This window comes from Gallinula chloropus (genome assembly GCF_964237585.1).
Source record: "Gallinula chloropus genome assembly, chromosome: 5".
NCBI lineage: Eukaryota > Metazoa > Chordata > Aves > Gruiformes > Rallidae > Gallinula > Gallinula chloropus.
Window position 1 is genome coordinate 63,992,575 of NC_140090.1, and position 22,185 is coordinate 64,014,759.

General features: G+C 37.5%; 1 protein-coding gene across 1 annotated transcript in view; it reads left to right on the forward strand.

Annotated features, from left to right (window-relative positions):
• The first annotated feature begins 405 nt into the window (after positions 1-405).
• The window catches only part of HECTD2 (HECT domain E3 ubiquitin protein ligase 2), a 37,263-nt gene continuing 15,483 nt past the window's right edge, over positions 406-22,185 (forward strand). The window contains exons 1-10 of the mRNA XM_084264697.1: positions 406-658; positions 5,929-6,058; positions 11,134-11,272; positions 13,637-13,739; positions 14,597-14,686; positions 15,281-15,345; positions 16,459-16,504; positions 17,590-17,699; positions 19,044-19,192; positions 20,602-20,725. Of these exons, the coding sequence (XP_084120823.1) occupies positions 440-658; positions 5,929-6,058; positions 11,134-11,272; positions 13,637-13,739; positions 14,597-14,686; positions 15,281-15,345; positions 16,459-16,504; positions 17,590-17,699; positions 19,044-19,192; positions 20,602-20,725 (1,175 nt within the window). The 5' untranslated portion in view covers positions 406-439. The remainder of the gene's footprint in view (positions 659-5,928; positions 6,059-11,133; positions 11,273-13,636; positions 13,740-14,596; positions 14,687-15,280; positions 15,346-16,458; positions 16,505-17,589; positions 17,700-19,043; positions 19,193-20,601; positions 20,726-22,185) is intronic.

Consider the following 22,185-nt stretch of genomic DNA (forward strand, 5'->3'; position numbering starts at 1 on the left):
TCGCCAAGTGCGTTTCCATGAGCCGCCTATAAACAACATGGCGGCCGCGCCCCCTCTTCCTGCCCGCGGTCTGTAGGTGGCGCGGTAGCTGAGGGGGCGCAAGGGCAGGTGGGGTCCGGCGGCGCTGGCCGCCTCCGCTCCGTCGCGTCCCGCACTCCCCCTCCTCGCCCGGGCCGCGGCGGGGGCGGCAGGGCCGCGCTCCGCCCCGCCGTGCGGGGGTGTCTGAGCGCCCGGGAGCAGCCCGGCTGCTGCATTGCCGCGGCGGCCCCGCGCGGAGCGGAGCGGAGGCACTGGGGGTGCCCGCGGGGTCTCCTCGGAGGGGTTCGGGGCGGCGGGAGGGACGAGGAGGAGGAGAAGAAGAGGGTGGGGGGCTCGGGTGCTGGTGGGAGCTGAGGGTCTGCCGTGAGGAGAGAGGCGCGGGGCGGCCGGGAGCGGGGCCATGTCGCTGCAGAGCCCGCCGGCGGCCACGGCTGCCGCCGACCTCCCCCCCGGCCCCGGCACGGGGCTCCCGCCGGGCGCGGAGCTGAACCAGGGCAGCGCGGCGCCCGCTTCAGCCGAGGAGGGCGGCGAGGATGAGGAAGAGGAGGAAGAAGGGGAGAAAGAAAAGGAGCGAGAGGAACCGCTGCCCATCCCGTCGGCATCCAGCGCGGCGGCCGGGGTAGGTCTCCCGCGGTCCTCGGCGGGGCTGAACGACGGGCAGCCTGGGCTGCCTCCCGCCGGGCCCTGGGCACGGGGAGCGGAACCGTTTTGCGGTCCCCGCTGTCATTTGCTCTGTTTGCCGCTTTATTCGTGGGGGGTGGGGGTGAGCATGATGTTCGTTTTCTTTCATGTTCTTTTCCGTTGAGAAGCTTTCATTCAAGTTTCTTAAAAATAACAAGTGCATCTGTAAGCAGTGACATAATGAAGCTATAAATTCTCCATCTACTTATAGTTCTTTAACATTTTACAACGGTCTGCTCTTTTGGGTTAGTCATGACTGAGGGTTTGCAGCACTGGGAATGTTCGGTAAGGGTTTTCGGGGGTGGAGGGTTTCAGCTCTTAATACAGTTAATAGCCAGAGAGGTGGCTGGCAAGTACTTCGTGTTTTTAACTTTTTCTTAAAAGGTAAAAAACGGGAGGTTTTTGCATTGTGTTGAAACAAAGATGCCAGAAGATTTTGGTAACTGATGAATAAGTTAACACAGGTAAAAAGCTGTGAGAAGGATACTTGCCAGAATAATTTCATTTCAGAAACCTCATTTGAGATTCTTAGTTTTGCTGGAGTTATGAATTTCTTTTTGCTGACCATACAGTGTTATGAAACATCAAATTTTCCTGGCATGAATTGAGTACCTTGCATAGCTCAATGTTAAAGCTCGCTGTAACTTACTCCATTCCAGCAACAGAACAAAAATTTTACTAGTCCTGTAGTAAGTAATGCAGTTATGACATTTAATTCAGCAGTTCTCGTAAGTATCGGACAAGTATCTGACTTGCTAGAAGTCGTAATTTTTATATAATATGAGTTAAAAAGATTGAGCATCTAATGTTTATGACTGTCATAAAATAATTGTAATGTTAAGTGAAGTAATCATAGGCAAACTGCAAACTCTGTAGAGCAATTCTGCCAAATTTGTGTTTTGCCTACAACGTTCCAATCTTCTGAAAGACTTTCAGCTTCACAAATCTGTCTGAAAGTGGAAGAATGTGTTTGTTCTTGTGATTCAAATACGGATTTGGTAGGAGAAATGTGTAATGGACAAGTGCCCAGGAGTTATTTGTACCTTGGAAAATCTCCACTTCAGACTTTGAATGACAAATGCCAACTCTTTAAAATACAGACACAACTACCAGTCTAAAAAGTGTCAGGCTTAGCTCAGCTAATGAAAAATGTGTGCAACTGGGCAGCTGTGTAGGATTCTCACCGCCTTAAAGAAGCGGGAGAACTGGTTTGTAACTGGACGTTCTTTGTGTACCTCTAAACTGTTCCCCATGGGCATAAATTGCCTAAGTTGTCCTGCTACAGAGGAGCTTCAGATCTAGCTGTGTGTGATCACTTGTCAAATGCGTGTGGTATCTTGAATTTACAAAAGAGCTTCATATGGGTTTTAATAGTATGCTGCAGAGAGTTTTGTGGACAGATGTAATAGGTATTTCTATAGTCCTGGATTTCTCTGTAGCAGAATGCAGTTTTTGATCCAAAGATACCAAATAGGGAAGGCAGGTATGCTCTTGCAAGACCTTCGAGTTGCTATAAAGGACAATTGGTCTGCTAAGCACTAGTTGTGACCACCTACGCATCATATTTCACAAAGCCCTAGAATTAGATTTATCCTGTACAGCATGATTGTAATACAACTTCTTGTATTAAAAGTTCTGATTGAAGATTAAAAAAACAGTTGTTACTTAAATCCCCTCTGAAACACTTTCACTGAGTGAAAAAATCCACACCCTGCTTACTAAACTGAAGGGAGAGTCTGTAATACAATGTGATGACAAAAGGGAGGAATTAGTGTATTTTTTAAAAAAGTAATCATTGCTTATTCATGGGGTTCTTTTCCTCAGTAAAATTCCCTTCCTTTAAAAATACATGCCTGATACAAATACAGTGATACTTAGTTGATCTTTATTTTTCTATTCTCTCTGATTATTATTTCTAAATTTATAGCCATTATATGATGACTATGGAGATACAGATATTTCATCTTGTCTCTATATGGAGTGAGGCTCAGGTATCCTTATCTCAGAACATCTCCTGTACTTTGTGTAACTGACACTTTCTCCAATGCATTAAAGACTCACCATAGATTTGTGCAACTGATGTGACATGACTAGAGCTTCCTCGAAGGCAACATAAAGGTGTGACACAACCTTTAAGCAGCTTCCATTTTCCACAGCTATTGTGGAGAAGGTCAGAATTTTAGTAAGTCAATATATAACCAGGGTATTCTTTTTCTCCAAAGAGCATGTGTGTGAAAGATGTCTCATCTGGAGTTTTAAAATGGCAGCAAATTGGAATAATGGGATTATGTGACTCTTATTACGGTCATTTAAATCATGGCTTTTCCTAGCCAAGGGCCATGTGGAATTGTGGAGGAATGGTTACTTGTTTTTTTAAATTTTATTTTATTTCTAAGGAGAGTTGTGAACATTAAATTAGTTCATGATTAAATTAACATGATCCTGCAAGGAGTTCAGGCCTTCCTTATGGGCCAAATGCTCATTAGAAAAAATGTGTAAGGTGTGATGGTTTGGAGATCAGTATTCACGTTCTGAAAAGAAATTTGTGGGAAGTTAAATAACTTGCCCTGTAGTAAGCAGGAACAAGTAGAAGCTTTTGTAAAACAAAACCAGTCCTGTGTTGCACCTTTCAAGATATAAGTGGAAAGGAAAATCCTAATTTTTGAGTAGGTTCTTACACTAATATCTGTCTTTAGGTAATCTGGGTGTCCTTCATGTCATCTTGCGCAGGGGAAAAAAGCCTCTTAGTCCTCACTGGCCTTTGCTTGCGATGGACATATGGGTCTTGAGTGAGTTATGTTAGGTCTAAAGAGTAGGAACTTCTAGATGGTCTTTGCCTCTTCCCAGAAAGTACTCTGTATGTCCTCTTTGGAAAAAATTTGATTTATTTTTGCCATCTAGTTTAACTTCAATAAGGAAAATGTGGATTTATAAAGTATAAGGTTGTGTCTCTTCATTCTGATGGAGGGCTTAATGCTTTGGAAAGCTTCCTCTAAGAAGCCAGAGTTGTGAGTTATTAATATGCTCTTTTAAAAAGAGGATTAAAGGTTATTTCAATCTGCTTACTTCCCCTAGGCATACTCATTCTTTATGTGGGGGTTCAGTTTTCTGATGGCAGTATGTGTGTAGAGTCTTGAGCTCTGGAGGATCACTGACCTCCTACAAAATTTTATAAGTATGACACAGTGCTGTACACTTGTCCTAGTTTATGCTCCCAGGAGATGTCAGAGATCCTCATTAATGAGCATGTAGTTTCCCAATATTCCTTCAGGGCTTTCCGGTGTAGCCATTGTCCACATATTTGTTTAATGCTGTTGGAACTGCACTTGGAGCAGGATGATGGAGTTAAATAATGTGTGCGGGTTTTGTTCTTTCTGAGCACTGCTGAGGGAGGTGGCATTAAGAAGAGCCTTTTAAAATAACTGCTCAACTATACAATTTCAATGGTGTGGCTGGAATAAAACCTAGAAAGCTGAGTCAGTCAAAAAGGCTGTCACAATAGTCTGTTTCATAAAAGCTCCTCTTCTCAATTATCTATGATATCTTTTCCCTATTAATCATAATTAGACTAGTCCAAGCTCCAGAGGCTTTCTACTGAGACCATGCATTCTGTGACACAACATGTTAACCTCAGATCTGCATTTGTTTAGAAGCACTTTTTCAGTAAATCATGTTTTGCCATGTTTATTCAGGGTCTGTTTTATTTCCAGTCAGGTGCCAGGTGATTTTTAAGACACATCTTAATGATATTTCAAAGGTTATAAAATACAAGAAAAATCTGTAGTGGAGGCTACATTTTATTTTTGAATGTTTGTTGCATTAAAGAAATTTGGAGCTAGAAATTGAGACTTGGTGTTTTTAAAGTCAGAAGTCCTGCTGATTGTTCAAATTTATAATTTGGTGAGTTATAAGCCATGGAAAAATGGTTGTTTATGGCACAGTTATTTAAAATTCCTGGCAGCATACCAGCTTGTGTACACTGCGGTGTGGCAGGTTTATGGGCTGTGTTATTACCCTCCTGGTGGTATTTCAGGATGTTGTGGTGGAAGTGAAGTGCTTTCCTCAGAACGCTGGCTGCATGTCTTAATCCAAATTTACAACTCTTAAGGGGAAAGGGAAATATGTTAGCTTAAAAAATGATAGGATGTTACATTAATTATTATAGAATATTTATTCTTGTTTGGGGAATTACAGTTTTGATTTACATTTAATATTTCTTTTTTCTGAGGGTGTGGATACCAGATATCAAGCAAATGAATTTTTAGGTTAGTATGAGGCTGAATATCATGATGTGTGGGGCCAGTGTGTATATGGTTTTGAGTACTTTCACCTGCTACCAGCTGAGGACTTGGAGCTGAGATGGAAATTAAAATCTCCATCATATGATTTTTGTCACCTTGGGCAAGCCTCTTAATCCACCTATGTTTTGCAAATACTTCAGACCAAGCAACTGTATCTAATAACAGTGTGAAAACAGACCAATTGGTGCAATCCTTTGGAAATCTGTTGTGTGATTTCACATCTGTTCACTGTTAAAACATACTAGTATTCGTCAGTTCTTAGTAAAGGCTTGTTCAGGCTCCTTGGTGGCTGCACATACAGGTACTCAAGAAGGGTTTTTTTACTGCTCTGTTAAAGAACAGTTGTTGGCTAGCCTTTCTTCTGTGGCAGCTGATGCCCATCATTAGGGTTTTTTACCCAGGTAGCCAATATTTACATTTTATTAGCAGGTTAGCTTACATAGAATTTTTAGCCTGATATCTCAAGTCTTGGGAAATTTGCCTAAAACTCTTCAGTATGCTAGGGTCATTTGGAAAAAGAAGTATGTAGTGCTTTCATCTGTTTAAACTGAGCGGGATTTAGCAGGGAATAAAAAAATAGTTAGAAATAGGATATAGAAAGTTAGAATATTGTTGGAACCATTCTATTTAATTTGTATTGTGTTTTCATCACAGTAATTCAAAGGGATCTTCAAATTCTGCAATTTAGTACTTGAATTTTTTAATGTAATGGAAAGGAATTTTATGGTATCTCTCCTGTTTCAATTTGAAACAAGCTTGCAGAATCATTAATTATGTCTTATTTAGGTATTACCTATCTGATTTCAACATAAAAGATATTAAAGTATTCTGTGTAATACCTCATGAGTAAGATTACTCTTGCAGTAATGTATTAGCCCTTTATAGCATGCTGTCATCTTAATTACAGGGGTTGGAGAGAGGAGCCAAAAATCAGTTTTCCACTTTCAGCAATTTCATCACAACTATCAACCAAAAGAAAGAAGGCATCGGAAACAGAAATTCGCCTACGCAACTTGTTATACCCAACATCAAAAATGGTAAGAGAATAAAAGCCCTGTGTTACTTAGTTACCAATTTAAGAAGGTGCTCGGTGTTCTGCCAATATTTGTATTGTGGTAGTTCCAGAAAATCTAAATTGTATTAAATTATGCTGTGCTGTACACAGTACAGGCAGTGATATATATATGATAGTCCATCCTTTGTAGAGGTTATGGTTTAGAGCCAAGTTGGGTAAGAAAAAAACCAAATAGACTTGGAGGATGAAATAATCATCTGAAGTTTTAAAGAAAGTTACAGATTCTGTAGTCTGTCTGCAGATACTATTTGTCTAACTACAGTCAGATGACAGTTTCCCTAGAAATTGTTAGAAGTTTGTGGAGAAGATTTTTCTATCACCATGTGAAGGATGGCGGGGGTGAGGCAAACGTAGGGCTTTCAAGGGAGACAGTTGCCAAGAGTTGCTGTTTTTCAGTGGAGGTAAAGGCCAGTGATGACATAAAATAAAATTCACAGGCGACGGTTAGTAAGTTCTGAAGAACTTAAAGGCAAGAGGGAACAAAAGGCAATTATGTGTAAATGACAGCTTGGACAGGATTTTGTACCTTGCTCAAATCACTTTGTACTACACAAAGGAAACAAAGGTGGCTGGAGGTGGCCAGTGAAGAATTCTCCCACTGCTGCATAACTTTCCAAGTTAAGGTAGAAGTGGTGTTCTTGAGGGCAGTGCTTGGGTAATGCAAAAAGCAGATGCTGCACAGCAGGTCAGAGCTCTGCTGATTTGTACAAAGTGCTGGAAGGTGGAACTCACAAAGCTGGAAGAACAACCTTCAGTTGCAACGTTGTCAGAATCTGGAAGCCCTCAGAGAAATAAAGTGCTTTGCCTTTCTCTGATAACATTGTTTTCCTCAGAAGCTAGAAGTGACCTCTTGTCAATATTAACTACTCAGCTGCTACTGTTTTTAACAGAAACATGTATGCAGTTGTTTCAGCCACTCCAAGCTACTGTCTTTCATTATTGAAGCCTTAACTGTCCTGTCCAGCTTCTGTCTGAACAGTTGCGACAGGAAAGCCTGCTGCTAAAACTTAGGTCAAAGTAAAATTAAACCTAGTGAAGTGAAAAGTACAGTACCCTTTAGCAGAATCACTTCACTAAACAGAAGTCACTTTCCCCCTCCCTCTTTTTTTTTTTTTTTTGTATCTGACAGAAATTGTAAACTCTAAACATGACTCTGTGTCCTCAGTTCTTGCTGAACATCATACTGTCCTGATTGTATTTATTGCCTCACAAGTACTTGGATGGTAATTTTCACCATGCTAATGCATGGCAATATTTATTATAGTCAAGGATATATTCTCAAAATTGAGTCAGGAGGTGAAATTGAGCAGTTATTCTCATAATTTCAGGGTCAAGGTAACCTGTCAATATAAACCCAGATTTTTTTTTAAACTAACAGTTCAATGTGCACACACAAATGCTTTTAGAGGGTGTGTGTATTCTGTGGGAGGAAAAAAAGAAAAAAAAAAGAAAACAACCCCTTCTCAGGCACAAATGCTTCTGAGTTCCAGAATAGAAGCAATGCTTGGTTGGTGAGTTTTGTCAGTTTATCTATACATGTGCTGTCTGTGAATATGAGTGTGTATGTATATGTACATATACTGGTAATACCTTAGGCTTGAGTGCAAAGAATGTTAATTTCGTTGAAAAACAAAAGTGAGGAAAAAGTAATGTTGGTAAATTCAGTACAAAAGCTAGGGTAATGTTTGCTTGCTATATAGCTGCCACAGGTTGAATCTCTGTAACAATGATCTAGTACAAAACCTATATAGGAACTGGTTTGTTCTAGTTCTTTTATAGCTTTACAGATAAAAGTGGTTTGCTTTACATAGTTTGAAAATTTTCATCTGCAAGTAGCTGTGTTGGTCACCATGAAAATAACTGCTGCTCTAAATTAATTTGCCTTAAATTTCCTTGTAATAGTCAAGTCTGCTTCGTCAATGAGTCTTTCTCTCTCCTTTTGATCATTCTCCAAGCAGTCATGTATTGCTGGGTCTTTTTACTTGATGTAACTGGGCAATCAGCCAGAAATGACTACTTTTTCTTGTCTTGTAATGTGTTACTGCTGCTTATCAGCTAAGGACATGAAGTTGAAAGTTTCTTCTCAATGGATCTCAAGTGACAGATCTTAATTAATATTTTGGAATGTCAGACAAGCATATAAATCTATTTACAAATAAACTTGAATTATTGCAAAACATTTAGAAGTTGACAGTATTTATTAAACATATTATTAAAACTCAGTTTTAGTATATCTAATTTAAGCTATATATATCTCAGTGAAAATTGCATCACTGGCAGTGTGCAAGTTACCAGTTTAGCACCTGCAGCCTCAATTTACTGAAATGAGAAACAGCTGCTGACACTCTTCTGCAGATGCAAAGAGATTATTTTCCTCATTTCAGTGTATTCAGCTGGTTATAATTCAATGTTTAATCCATTTAAAATTGAGAAGACAGAATGAAACCTAAATTTAAATGAGTTGTCTTTCTCAGAGTATAAAAATAAGACATAGTCTTAGTTTCTTTTAAGTCAGCCTGTCCTGCTTTCAGAAGATGATGTGCAGTAGCAGAGCATTTGCATGGCAGGACTGTTTGGCATCTTGGCTTGAATTCATTTACTATCTATGTGTCTACTTTGTTTTTAAAATTATTAATCTTCTTCCAGCTGTGATAGTGGGCAGTGTTCCATATCTGTAGTTGATGCTGTATTCAGGGTATTGGGGGCAATTCTGATCTCTTATCACCTGATGAATGGTGGATGAATCAAGTCACAGTGACAGTGTCTGTGTTATTAGCATGAGTGGAAAGAATCTGGCTTTGGGTTTGGGGTGGTTTTGTTAACATCTATTTCACTGCAGTGATAATTGGAGTAGACAGCAGAGCAGTGATACTACTACGGTGTTTAGATAATGTAAAAAAAAGTAATCCACCACCACTTAGAATTTCAGTGAAAAGGCTTAGAGGGTTCTTAAACCAAAATCCTCTATGAATTGTATAATATGTTTGACTTCTGTGGACAGTTTTATATAGTGTCTTTTATCCCGAACATACATCATAATTCACATAAGTGTTTTTTTAAAGCATGCATGTAAATCAGATTTAAAAAGCATTGTAAGGTTATTTGAAAAAAGGCAAGTTTGTATATACTGCCCTGGAATATTATTTTCATGGTTTTGGTGGGCTTACCTTGGCTGGCAGCTAGACACCTACCAAGCTGCTCTATCCCCTTCCTCAACAGTGTACAGGAAGAAAATAAGATGAAAAAGTTGATTGGTTGAGATGACAATGGGAGTCTACTTTTCAGTTACTGGCACGGGCAAAATAGACTTGACTTGAGGATATTAATTTATTGCCAGTTAAACAAAAGCAAACTCAAAACACCTTCCCCTGCCCCCTTCTTCACAGGCTCAATTTCCCTCTGTTGTTCCCCTTTCCCTCGAGCAGCACAGGTAGGTGAAGAATTGGGGTTGCGGTCAGCTCATAAAACTTCATCTCTGTTGCTCTTTCCTTTTCATGCTGTGCTCCTGCTCCCACATGGGGTCTCTCACAGTCTTCTCCAACATGGGTCCTTCCCATGAGTTGCAGTTCAAGAACTGCTCTAATGTGGGCCATTTCCACAGGGTACAGTCCTTTAGGAACAGACTGTTCCAGAGTGGGCCTCCTCAGGCCACAGTTCCTTCCAGGGCCCGGCTCGGACATGGACTCTGCACGGGCTGCAGGTGGATATCCATTCCCCTGTGGTCCTCCATGGGGACAACCTGCTACACTGGGGTCTTCTCCACAGGTTGCAGGGAAATCTCTGTTCCAGTGTCTGCAGCACCTCCTTCCCCTTCTTCTCCCAGAAGACCTGGGTATCTGAAGAGTGAATTCTGTGGTTTGTTAGTGTTGTGGGTTTTTTTAATCCCTCTCTTCTCTTAGCTGCTGTACACTAGGGTTTTTTACCCATTCTTAAATATATTATCACAGAGGTGCTGCCAGCATCACCAGTGGGGTCAGCTTTGGCCAGCAGTGGGTCTGTTTTTGAGCTGGCTGTTTCTGACGTAGGGATAGCCCTATTTCTCCTCTCATAGAGGTTGCCTCTGCAGCCCCCCTCCTGCCAAAGCCTTGGCATGTAAACCCTGTACAATGTTATTGGATCAAATATGAAGAGTAGAACAGAAAGACCGTGTTAAAGCACTGCTATTTGTATAGCCTGCTCAGTTTGTCTTTCAAACAATGAATATAACAGTCACCATCCTTTGACTTTATTGGGTTAATTTTTTTTTTTTGCAATTATGTTCTGATTTAGCTTGAGTCCCTCATAGATTCACGTAGATATGATGTTCAGAATAGGCATTTTAATGTATGTGACTTCGGAAGACGTTTGGCTTAATGTTTAGAGTTGAACATCTACAGCTGCAAATAAACTGAAATTCTGCAGCACTCATTTCTAAATGAAATTATCAATAAACTTTCTTGTGTGATATGAATATTACTGCATGTATATCACTCCATTATTGCAGAAGTAATACCAGTGCATATAATGTAAGTACAATATTTTGCTGGTTTTCCCTAATAATAAGTTAAAATACAGACCACCAGCTTGCTGCTTTTTTTTTTTTTTTTACAACATTATGCCAGCAATTAAACTGTGAAAATCTGTCTTGTTTTGTTGGGCTTTTTTGGTTTGGTTTGTATTAGACAAATAATTTGCAATGCTGTCCAGCAGCTCACTTAGAAAATAGTAGAGACTCCTATCTTTGGGAAAGCCCTACATATGAGACAGGCTGGCCAATTTTCTTCCTCTGTTGGCAGAAGGAAGCACTTTGTTAACAAACAAACAAAAAAAAAAGTTACAAACTCAGGACACAGTTTTTGTTTATAGGATTTTATTTCCATTCAATTAGTGTTAATTTCCTTCCTGTCTGGGATGAGCACATGCTAAGAAAGTCTGGATGATAAGGGGCTTAAAGACACAAAATCAGACAAGTGTGAGTTTTCTTTTCTTAGTTCCTATATATCTGTATTTTATTAGCTGTTTGTTATTTATATGATTGCATTTTATTTCTTTAATCAGTGAGAGACCTATCACCTATTTGTCTCGATGTACGACAAAAGCAGCGCATCCCTATAGACACACTACCCCAGGAAGTGAAAGCACCAATTCCTCCTGAACCTGCCCTTCCTACCCGAACCAAAACTGTGAAAGATTTTCAGTAAGTTACACTGATGTTTCTAGAAGTGTACTTTTTTTTCTTCGGGCTTTCTTCATTTTCTCTGAATTCATACATTTGATTTTGTTAATCTCCATTGAGGGAATAGTTCAGTAAGACTAATTTAGTAGTAGTTGTTAGTCTGTGGTGGTGGGATTGATGTCCATCACTGTGAAGTAAAAAAATACTGCCTCCTGCTTGAAGTGTTGTTCTAGTCGAGAAATGACAAAGCTTGTGCTTCCAAGGTGGAATTCAGTTCTTGACATTCTGTGGATGTTTAGTTTTTTGGAGGGAAGAAAAAAAAAAAAGGCTTATTGTACACTGGAAAATCCCTTTCAATGTTAGGGACTTTGTATTGTCAGTTCTGGTGTGTCCTGTCCATTGAGGTACTTGGCATTATTGGCCTTGTGTGCAATGCTGCACATCAGACTTTTAAATGTGTGATACCCTATTTGAGGACCTGGAGCAGTCATTTACATGTACTGCACTATTTCTAACTTCAGTTAAAAGTAGGGATGACTTTTCTTCAGGCATTAAGTTTAGAAGCATTAATTTTTAATATTAGATTAATGCAAAAACTTATTTCTTTTTTCACATATACTTTCTGCTTATGTGACTGCAATCTTAAGCAGTGTAGGTGTAAGCTACTCTAGCCCCTCTCTGAGAAGCACTATGCTTTGTCAAAGTACAAAGAGTTTTAAGATCAAAGAGTCTGTGTGGTGGGTATTTATGTTGCTACTCTGTAACACTGATTTAGCTAGGAGGAAAGTGAAATTGATGTGAAACAATGTGTTGTGTTCCACTTCTGTTTCAGATCAGACCCTTAATCACATGCATTAGATTTCTTTCAGTGCTGTTATGATACTCAACACATGATGCTTGGTCAGCTCAGCTAGTCTAGGAGAAGTCCCAAGGAAAACCACTTAAATTGTTTTTAACTGTTTCCTTGTTGTCAGGTCTACACCACAAAATTTTGATGACTCTGCTTGGTTCTCTGTGATAGAGAATGCAATAGAGAATGGCCTTTCTTTACTTAACATAGCTATATTCCCAAAAATTGTGATGTTGGCATTGTCATTTGAGGAAAACTAATGGCATAAGGTGTGTTTACACTAGTGGATTCTACTTGCAATATGGGAAAGTATATTGCCAAAGTGTTTCTTCAGAGTGGATGTGTTCTTAGGTATTTATGAATTCATTGAAAATTTGTCTTTGTTTTTTGTTTTGATTATTTATTTTTATCCTTAGCACCCACAGAACAACATCATGCTGTTGTAATACCCTTGAGTGTTTTGCAGTAACATAATTTTGGTCAGGAAATTGGGAGAAGTATTCCTAGGAAAAATCCTGATTTTTCTATTTTTCAAACAGATGGAAAAAAAACCATCACAGTTGCTCCAAGAGGCGTATGAGCATATCCTTTTCATTGCTCTTTCCATGTTTGAAATTTTGCTCATTCAGTGAGGAAAAGGAATGGTTGTTTGATTAGTCAGTGTGTGTATTTGGTGGAAAAGGAAACAGGTATAAAAGATTTTGACAAAAGGTGATCCCTTGTAGGTGTTCAGGTGATTTGAAGAACTGAAATTCTTTCTGTATTCAGATATTTATATCTATTGACTGCTGCCTAATTATGTAATTATCAAGAATTTTATTATTTCAAGTATTAATTTGCATTTATTTGTCCCACTGATATATTTTTTTTTAATATCTATAACAAATAAAGTTGAGAGGGGTCAGTGCAATGCAAACTGAGTTTTGTAACACCAGCATTGTAGATGGCTTGAAAGGTTGGATGGGATTTTTTGTGGTTTGGGTGGTTGTTTTTTTTTTTTTTTTTTAAATGTATGATATACAGATACTTGCTTTAAGGACCAATAGCTCAAAGGACTTTAAGGGTAAATCTCTAGATCTTGTTGCCCACTTTAGGAATGTGTACAGTTGCATACAAAGGTTGAGTTTTATTTGAAAAATTTGAGAAATAAAATTTTGTACAAATGATAATGAATTTGACTAGTTTAAGAGCCTGCATAGTTAAATAAATTAGTCTCAGAAACTTACCGTGTCAGTGTATCTTCAGTGTAATTCTATTCTGCTAATTATTTGTCTTAACATAATGAACTGTGACACCATGAATTAACATTTTTGAATAAGAGACATTGCTCAGGTGTATCAAACACAGACTATGCTTTTGTTCTCTTGTAATACCATGCTCTTAAAATGACAAGGAAGATGTTAGATACTGATATTATACTTGTCTGTCTTCTATGTGTGCTTAGTGAGGGAATCCTAGTTACAGTGCAGGCTAAAGTCTAAGTGGTTGGGAAGATTGAACCCTTATATTACCACTTCTTTAATATTTCTTTTTAGGGATGATGTGGAGAAGGCAAAGTCATCAGGAGATTGGAAAGCTGTACATTATTTTTATTCTACAACATTTGATTCTTTCCTGGAGATAAATGCTGCATTTAAGGTAGAACATAATTCATAATGCTGTTTAGTACTTATAGTGCTTTGTATCTTCACAGTGTTTACAAAAACATCAGTTAAAGTCTTGCAGCCAATTACTCAAAGTCAATAAGATAATTTTGTCATGTTCTCACCTGCCTTTGGTAGCCAATCTATTATTGCATTGATTGATTAGTTCCAGTTTAAGCAACTGTACCTCAAGTGTATGCAGAGCGTTAGAATTTTAGTATGTAGGTTTTTTGTAACACTATGATTGCATAGATACTTTCTATGCAAACTACATTTTAAAAGTGTGTAACTAATGCAGCTACTATGGAGGCCTAGGCAAATCTGCAAACAGAAATTGACTGTCCCTAACAAAACATGTGGTATGAGCTCAAGTAGTATAGCTCTTGTGTTGTGATGGCACATTCAGTTTTCCTTGGGAAAGATCACACCTGCATGAAAACTTTCTGAATTCATGTGGAATTAGTATTTCCTGCCTGTTACAGAGAAAAATGTGCATGGACAGTAGGACCTGAACCTAGACAAAATAACCTGTGACTTTTAGTTGCTTATCAAATACCGGATACTTATTTTGTTGTATCTATCTGATGATGGATCAACAGCATAGATGAAAGATTAATTTCAGTGTAACTCATTTGGAACTCTTACACTTATTTTAAAATAGAATGACAGAGTTGTGGTGTTACATTTCACGTATCAATAAAAGCAGCTTAGATTCTTATGTTTTGATAAGGAAAATAAATAGTTATGTCTGTATGTGGGTTTTTAAAATTTGTTAAATTTTATTTTCAAAGACAGCTAAAATATTCAAAACATTTCCAAACCAAAATGTTTCATGTATTATCTACCTTACAGAAAGATACCAATTCTCCATTTAATACCATTGAGGACTCTGGAATCAATGCAACATTTGTGAATGTTGTCTATGATGCCTTATTAAATACTGTAAGTAGAAGAAAGAATTCATGTTTTAAAACATTGTAACAATTATTTCAGTAAAGAAATATGCTAAGAAGCAATTTATACCAAACTTTTTTCTCAGATAGGCACGAGTCGTGAAACATCTCTCAAAACATACTTAAAATGGTCTCATGAGAATTGCCATAGAATCATGAAAACTGCTCTAGTAAAAGAGGAGGAAATTTTTGCTGCTAGTAATGCACGGCTCATACTGTGGGAGATCTCAAAGACTGCTTTCAAGATATGACATGGCTGTGATGCGATACTGCTTGGTGGGAAATAAGGAAAATGTGAGGATGGGAGTAGCAAAAAGTAGCTACTGTGCAGAGTAAACAAAGGATGGGAGTCATTTAGAAATTTATATTTACAGTTTTTAAGATGTTTAAAGGGTTGAAAGCCATCATTGGCACAACTCCAGGCCTCAGGTGAGAGAAGATACTTAACTGCTTAGCATCATAACACTAAGATTTCTTAGCTGGCCTGAATCACAAGCAAAACAAACTTGCTTACTCATACAATATCTTGTATAGAATATGCATGATTACATCAGATGTGACTTTTCCTCTCCTTTTTCCACAGCCTCAAGATGTTCAGAAGTCAGTGCTAAAAGGAGTAATTAATGGTCTGCTACAAGAGTGGAAAGGGTAATTGTAATAAATGTTTGCATTAGTGCTGTGCCAGTACCTATAAGTGATATTTTTTGTTGTAATTGTTTTAGCCAAAGAAAGAAAATGTTCTGATACAACTTATTTGACTCATAAGAACTTGCCTCCTTTTGGCAGTCGAGTCTGCTGAAATCTGTCTTGAATTCTGTAGGCTGACACTGAAGCTCAGTGAAGCAGACCCAAACCCAGCCATACATCCCCTCCCCGCCCCAGCCAAGTCTAGCTGCTCTTTGTCAGGACAGTCTTTCGGGTATCTGAATTGTGAGATGAATGAAGGAGTTTATCTGGAGTAAAACATATTCTCCCTGTCTGCCCCCAACAGCAACTAGCATGTTTTAACCTAGGTAAATCCTTGATCTGAAGCTTACCTCACGATACCGTTCACGTGTGGCAATGGCTTAAAGAGCAGTGCAGGATGCAGAAAGGGACAGCTCAGCGGCAGGAGGGTTGGAGATGACAACCTTTTAGCAAGAAGTAATAGAAGTGAGATGCATCATTTGATTCATACGAAGATACAGCTTATGGGACTCACTTGTGACACAGCTATTCATCTCTTTACCTTATGCTACCTTTTCTGAGCTGCTACTGCATGTATGTTTGAGGTTATGAAACAGCCTCAAAGCAAATAAACAGCAAGAAGTGCAGGGGCTGCAGTGGTAGAAGTATATGGAGTATTCTGGCAGGAAATATCAGAAGGGGGGCAAATAGTCTTCTGTGGTATCATAAGAGATAGACACAGGCATGGAGTTAGTAGTAAAAAAAAATAAAATAAAACCACTTATTAATAAGATCATTTTATTAAACTTAATAAAACAAAAAAATAATAAGACACTTCTTAGTCCTCAGTTCTTTTTTTTTTTTCCCTTCTCTCATGTTGTATCACAAAAGACATGCTAAAATAGCCTATGGACTTTAGAAAGTAGTCAGAATCTTTAAATGTCTTATTTAAAGATCTTCATTGCTCTCAGAAATTGTGATATTCAGTACATATTTGCAAAGAAGTTTAAATTATAGGGTGTATGATTTCATGACTCTTAATGTTAGTCTATGATGTATGCATATGGTTCTGCTTATTTCTTCATTTACTCATAGGCCACGAACAAAAGATGATCTTAGAGCATACTGTATACTTCTACAGGTAAGAAATACAGTTGGCTTTATTTAAGTAAATGTCTGCCCAACTTATCTATAAACCAGTATACTATGGAAACAAGATACTTTGTGTAGCTGAGATACTTCACATTTAATTTCCCGTTCCAATAATGTATTTACACATGGAATAAGTGTAGGGTGTGAATGATGAAAATGGGAACTTAATGGAAGGTAGTTGGTGGGGAAAGGTTGCATAGATTAAAACCATGAACTAACAGACAAATTGTTTCCTATCGTTTTGTGGATTGAAAGAACAAATGTTTCAGCAGGTTATATGCTCTTATCTCTTCTTTATTCCCAGGTTTGCTTTATTGGTATGCTGTAGCTCTGATCGCTTCAGAAAGTTTCAGTCTGTAATTTTCATATTGCTGTAACTTTCTCCAGTGTTGCATTTTATCCAGCAGACCCTGTCCAGTCTGACTGGCTACACTGTCTGATTTCTACAAGTGTTAATCTATTACCTTTCCTGCTGTAGCCGATTTGCAATTGTAGCTAGTTTCCCCTTTAAATTTTACCAGTCTAGATAAAACACTCCTCATAAGGAGATGTTTCTGTTGTTATTGGGGAAGGTTGGATGATAATCTCAATTTTTGAGACAGTAGTTTTCTTCTCTGGGGTGGTATTCTAGCTGTGAATTATAAGGAATATATCCTGCTAAAATGTGGGAACGTGTGAACTTATACATAAGAGGGGAAAATAAATTTGGATTAAGGTGCGGGAAGACACGAGCTATGGGAATCCGTATTTCAGAGGTGGAAAGCACATCACTCAGAGGAGTATAATTTGTGCTACATGGTAAATTATAATACAGAAGTTGAGTACTGCTTCCATTACCTGCGGGCTTTCTTTTAAAATAAAATCACACTTTTACAGGATAGAAGTTATGTGGGTTTTTATTTGACTAGAAGTTGCAAATAATATTTTTTCATAATTTTACCACTGTCACAGCAATTTTGTGAATTCCTTTCCTGTGTAATTGTGTTGGCAGCAACAAACATAACAAAAAAATCCTAATGACTTTTTTCCCTTTATGCAGTTTCTAACCTAACACATTTTTTTAATCTTTTTCAGAATCCTCAATTTAGTAACACTTCTACTTATGTCATCTATGCTCACTTGCTAAGACAGATAGCAGCCTTAACAGAAGCTGACCATCATTTCCTAGTGCACTGGTCTAAAAAGTAAAAAAAATTAAAAAATAAAATTAGAAATTCAATTTTTAGGATTACAATTGTTACTGTATTTCCATTGATGTTGACTGTTTTATAAATTATATGAAAGTTAATTGACTAAAAGAGATTGTTTTTGTTCTTTTGAAAGTACATTTGGATGTAATCCACTAAGTGATACTGATTTATAGATGCAAACTGTATTTAATGTATAAAAATGAATCTCTTTATGCTAAAGAGCCTTAATTGCAAAATAACTTATTTAAGTTATTTTTCCATAACACATGCAGGTCTTTAGATTCCTGTTTAAATGATATCAATAAGATGAACACCTTTATGATTTTTGTTTAAGTACAGGTTTATTGTTATAAATAATTTGCAAAAGACACTGTAACTTCATGGTATTCTATGAAAACCACAAATGGAATCAAATCCACACTTCATAGCGCAGTAGAGTTGTTGAGAGAGTGTAATTAGGGCATTAGGTTTTAATTAATTGAGTAACTCTAATAGCACCTCAATAATGAAGTCATGCAGGGGTTACTGTCTGAAGGGTGGTTTTTAAGTGCATATGCAGGTTGCCTTCCTTGTATTGACTGAGCAAAAAGTTCAGTTTGGAGTAACAGAATGTTTGAATGGCTGTAATCACAATTCCCCTATCTCCTATAGAATCTGTTAATAAAGGATTTTCTCCTCTTTGAGGATGAAAAGTGTATTTCCCTCCCTTTGCCATGTCTAGATTTGCTGAAAACTATGTTAATATGTGATTTCATTTGAATTGGTGTTTACAAATAAGTTTCACCCTGTTGGTTAAGGATGCAATAGACACGATGGTTTTTATTAAAACATGTAGTAAAAATCTATATAATTCGAATAGGAGAGCTCTTATTTAGAAAAGGATGCTTTATTCTATATACATGTATATAGGTATTGTGGTATTATGGAAATGATGCAGCACATAACTTAACTTAAACTGTGCATTTGTCACAAGCATATGAAGTACTTTCCATTCTTTAGTCAATAGAATAAAGTATCTCGGAATTAAAAATAAAAGAATTCTTCAGTATTCAAATTTGGGGTGAAATATCTAAGAACAAGTAATGATTCTATCAATTTATTCTTTTGAAATCACAGACATTAAAAAGCATAGTTAGGGGTGTGCTGAAGAGTAATGCTGTTTACCAGTATTTAAAGGCATGCTTTTCCAACTTTATATTTTGAATTATGTTTTTGTATAAGGCAAAAGCTTGTGTTTTCTTGGGAGGGGGGGCAGGTTAAATAACTTTAAAATCTAATAATATAAACTGTAGTGTGGATGGTGATCGCATGACAGTAACTGCAATGTGTTTGTTTTAGGATTTCACAGAAGAGGTTCAAGCAGCTGGTAGACAGGTTACTGCAATTTATTTCATTACGCCTGTTCCCTGCAAAACCTGAAGAGTTTCCACCTATGGTGAAATGTACCTGGTGGATTCCATCAGCAACCAAAGTTCTGGCTTTATTTAGTAGGTACTTTTCTTGAATTGTATATGCATATGTGTGTGTATATATATATGTGTATTTGTGCATGTGTATACGTGCACACACGTAGAGTGGGACGGTTTATACTTCCTCTCTTCTGAGGGAGACTGGAAATGATGGTGACATAGTATAAACAACCATAAAATGCTAAAAAGCAATAAGCTGGAAAGAACATCTTCTATTGGCAAATGTTTGTATTTGTTTTTCAGTAGAAAGTTGCTGTGTATCATTTTCCTGTAACATCAAATGAAGATCAATCTGCCTAAGTAACTGGTGGCTAAGGTGTCCCTTAGATTTATAAAAGAAACTACTATTTTAAATGTGTAGTGACCAGAATTTCTTTTGTAACTGGCTTACCTACACAGCTTTAAAAAAAAAGGAACTTCCTGTCCAGTTCAACACAGAACACAGGAAACTTGATTACTGCAAATGCAAACCTTCTCCTCCACTCATTCCCAAAAGCTTAGTGATTAGAATGACAATGGGATGCTTAAGGTTAGTCCTTTTTTCTTGAGGGCTAAAACCCCTTTCTGGGAGAAAGTGAAGCCACCAAATGAGAATTATAATTGTAATGAACATGTTTCCAGTTTGCTTTCAACTTAAAACTTTTGCTTAAAAGCGATCTGTACAGTCCTGTATGGCAAAATGAGAGCTTCAACTGTATCTAAAACCAAGATGTGTTTTCTAGCCATCTATGAAAGAGTTGCTCATAATTTAATTCTGCGAAAATGGATATTTAGTTATTCCAAATCAGTCAGAAAGTAGTGTAAGTGCAAATAGAGAAAAACTTATCAGCTGTTTGGCATTATGTGAATGCTATATAAGAAGATAGGCAGCCTAAAGGTCGATTGGTTTTCCTTATTTGGTCAAGTACTTAATTTTTGTGCTGGGGAGTCTAGTTGGGATATTAGTTACTTGAGGATGTGGGCATATCTTTGCATACCATGTTTTGTGCCCCTCCCTTTCCATCCCTTTTGCAAGCAGGCATCAAACTCAGGTAATTGTTAACTGGAAAGCATGTAGATGTTGTATCCATAGCTATGCTTGGAATTAAACAAAGGAGTTCAAGAAATCCATCTATCAAGCTGTGTTTTTCATTGATTTCAGCTGTGCATAATGTTCTTTATCTATCAGACTTTAACTTAGTAAGTGTCATTAAGTGGACTAGAGTCAAATGGAGGTTTTTTCTTAAATGGGTCAAACTAGGGATTTCCTGGTTTTTACAGCAATTAATATGATGTTGTATGGTGTTACCTTATAATTCTGTAGCAATGAAGTTATTGGTAGCTGATTTTCTTGAAGTTTCTGAGGTCACAGATGCTCAGAATGCCTAGAAAACAGATGTGCCTAAGCCAAGCAGTATTTTGAAAGACTTTTTTTGTTTTCTTTGTAGATGCTGCAAATAGCCTGATCAATCCTCCTATTATTTCATATACGGATTTCTATAATTCTACACTCGATCATATTGATCTTATGGAAGAATATCATAACTGGCAATGTTATGGGAATTCTCACAGGTAAGAGGAATAACTGGTTGCTTCCTGTTAAGTATTTCAAAGCACCGTATATGTTTGCAAAGTGGAGAAAAGATGTGAAATATAGATGATAATATGAGTTTATTATTTATTGGCATAGACTTCTAATTGTGTCTTAGTACAAACATATTTTAACCTCCAGTACATTAACAGTATGCATACTTACCACTTAAGGATGAAAATGTATCTACTACCTGTAAATATTTACAGACACGAAACTTGCAAAGGCTTTTCTTCTCTTGTGAGAGGTAGCCAGCGGTATGATTTAGAAACATCTAGAGAAATACACATTTAATTTTTCTGCTAAAGTTTAAAAATTTGTTTACTTAAATCTTGTGCAGCTGTATTTTTCAGCATCCTGAAGACTAGCATCAGAGGATTATCAGTCAGTCTTTAAAGCTTGAATCACAAGATCAATTAAAATTTCTCTGTATTTCAAGATTTTCAGTAAGCTAATTTAAGGCTTCAACCATCCAAATGCAGCAGTTGATGAAAACTTGGAGACCATAACTTGCTCCAACATAGCAGGTATTTTTGGCTAGGCTTCTGTCTGACACCTGATATTCTGCTTGGGAAGAAGGAGGAAAAAAGCAATAACTAAAACAAAGGAGGAGGATAAATCCCAAACCCCTGACATATGATAGCAATGAATGTACAGTAGGCTTTGCATAGTCTCAGTCAAAGCATTCGAATCTGAATATTGCTGAGCTTTAGCATTTTTATTTTTTTTCACTGACACCATCTGGCTGTTTTGGCACCCACATCCAAACTTATAAAAGGGCTGTGAGATTTCCACCTGCTCCAGTTCTTTTTCAGTTAGCTGGGACACTGGGAATTCAATATATATCAAAACAAAGCTTTCTCGGTACATAACTTTGGGTATCTAAAGTAGAGACTAGCTGTTTTATCTTTAATTTTTTTTTTACTTAGTTTCAACCACACTTTTTTCCAGTTTTACATCTTTTAACTCTGTTGTTCTACTGTAAAAAAACAAAAGGCAAAAATGCATCATAATCAAAAATTCAAGACTATATTTGTAGAACTAAGAAGACCAAATAGGAGCAAGTCTTGGTTTACTTTGCTTATTAAATGTTTTGAAATACATAATTCTTCCAACTAAGTCAACACTCCTTAGTAAAATGTTTTTGAGCTAGGGTTTCCAGGAGACCAAGTGAGAATATTTTTCTTCGTTTTGCTTTTGATTTTTTTCTAAAGTCATTAAAATCCAGAGCTTCTCACAGGCAGGATTCAGGGTGCACTTGCAGTCTGGATTGATGCACATACAGAGTCCGAAGCTCTGGGTATTTCAGTATGAACTTCTGTTAGGTGACGAATGACCTACATTTTAAAAATTACCAGAATAACCATTTAAAAAAATCTTTTACCTTGGTGATTTCTGAAGTCTTTCAAAATTATTTGTAGGGTTTGACTGCAGTGGAATA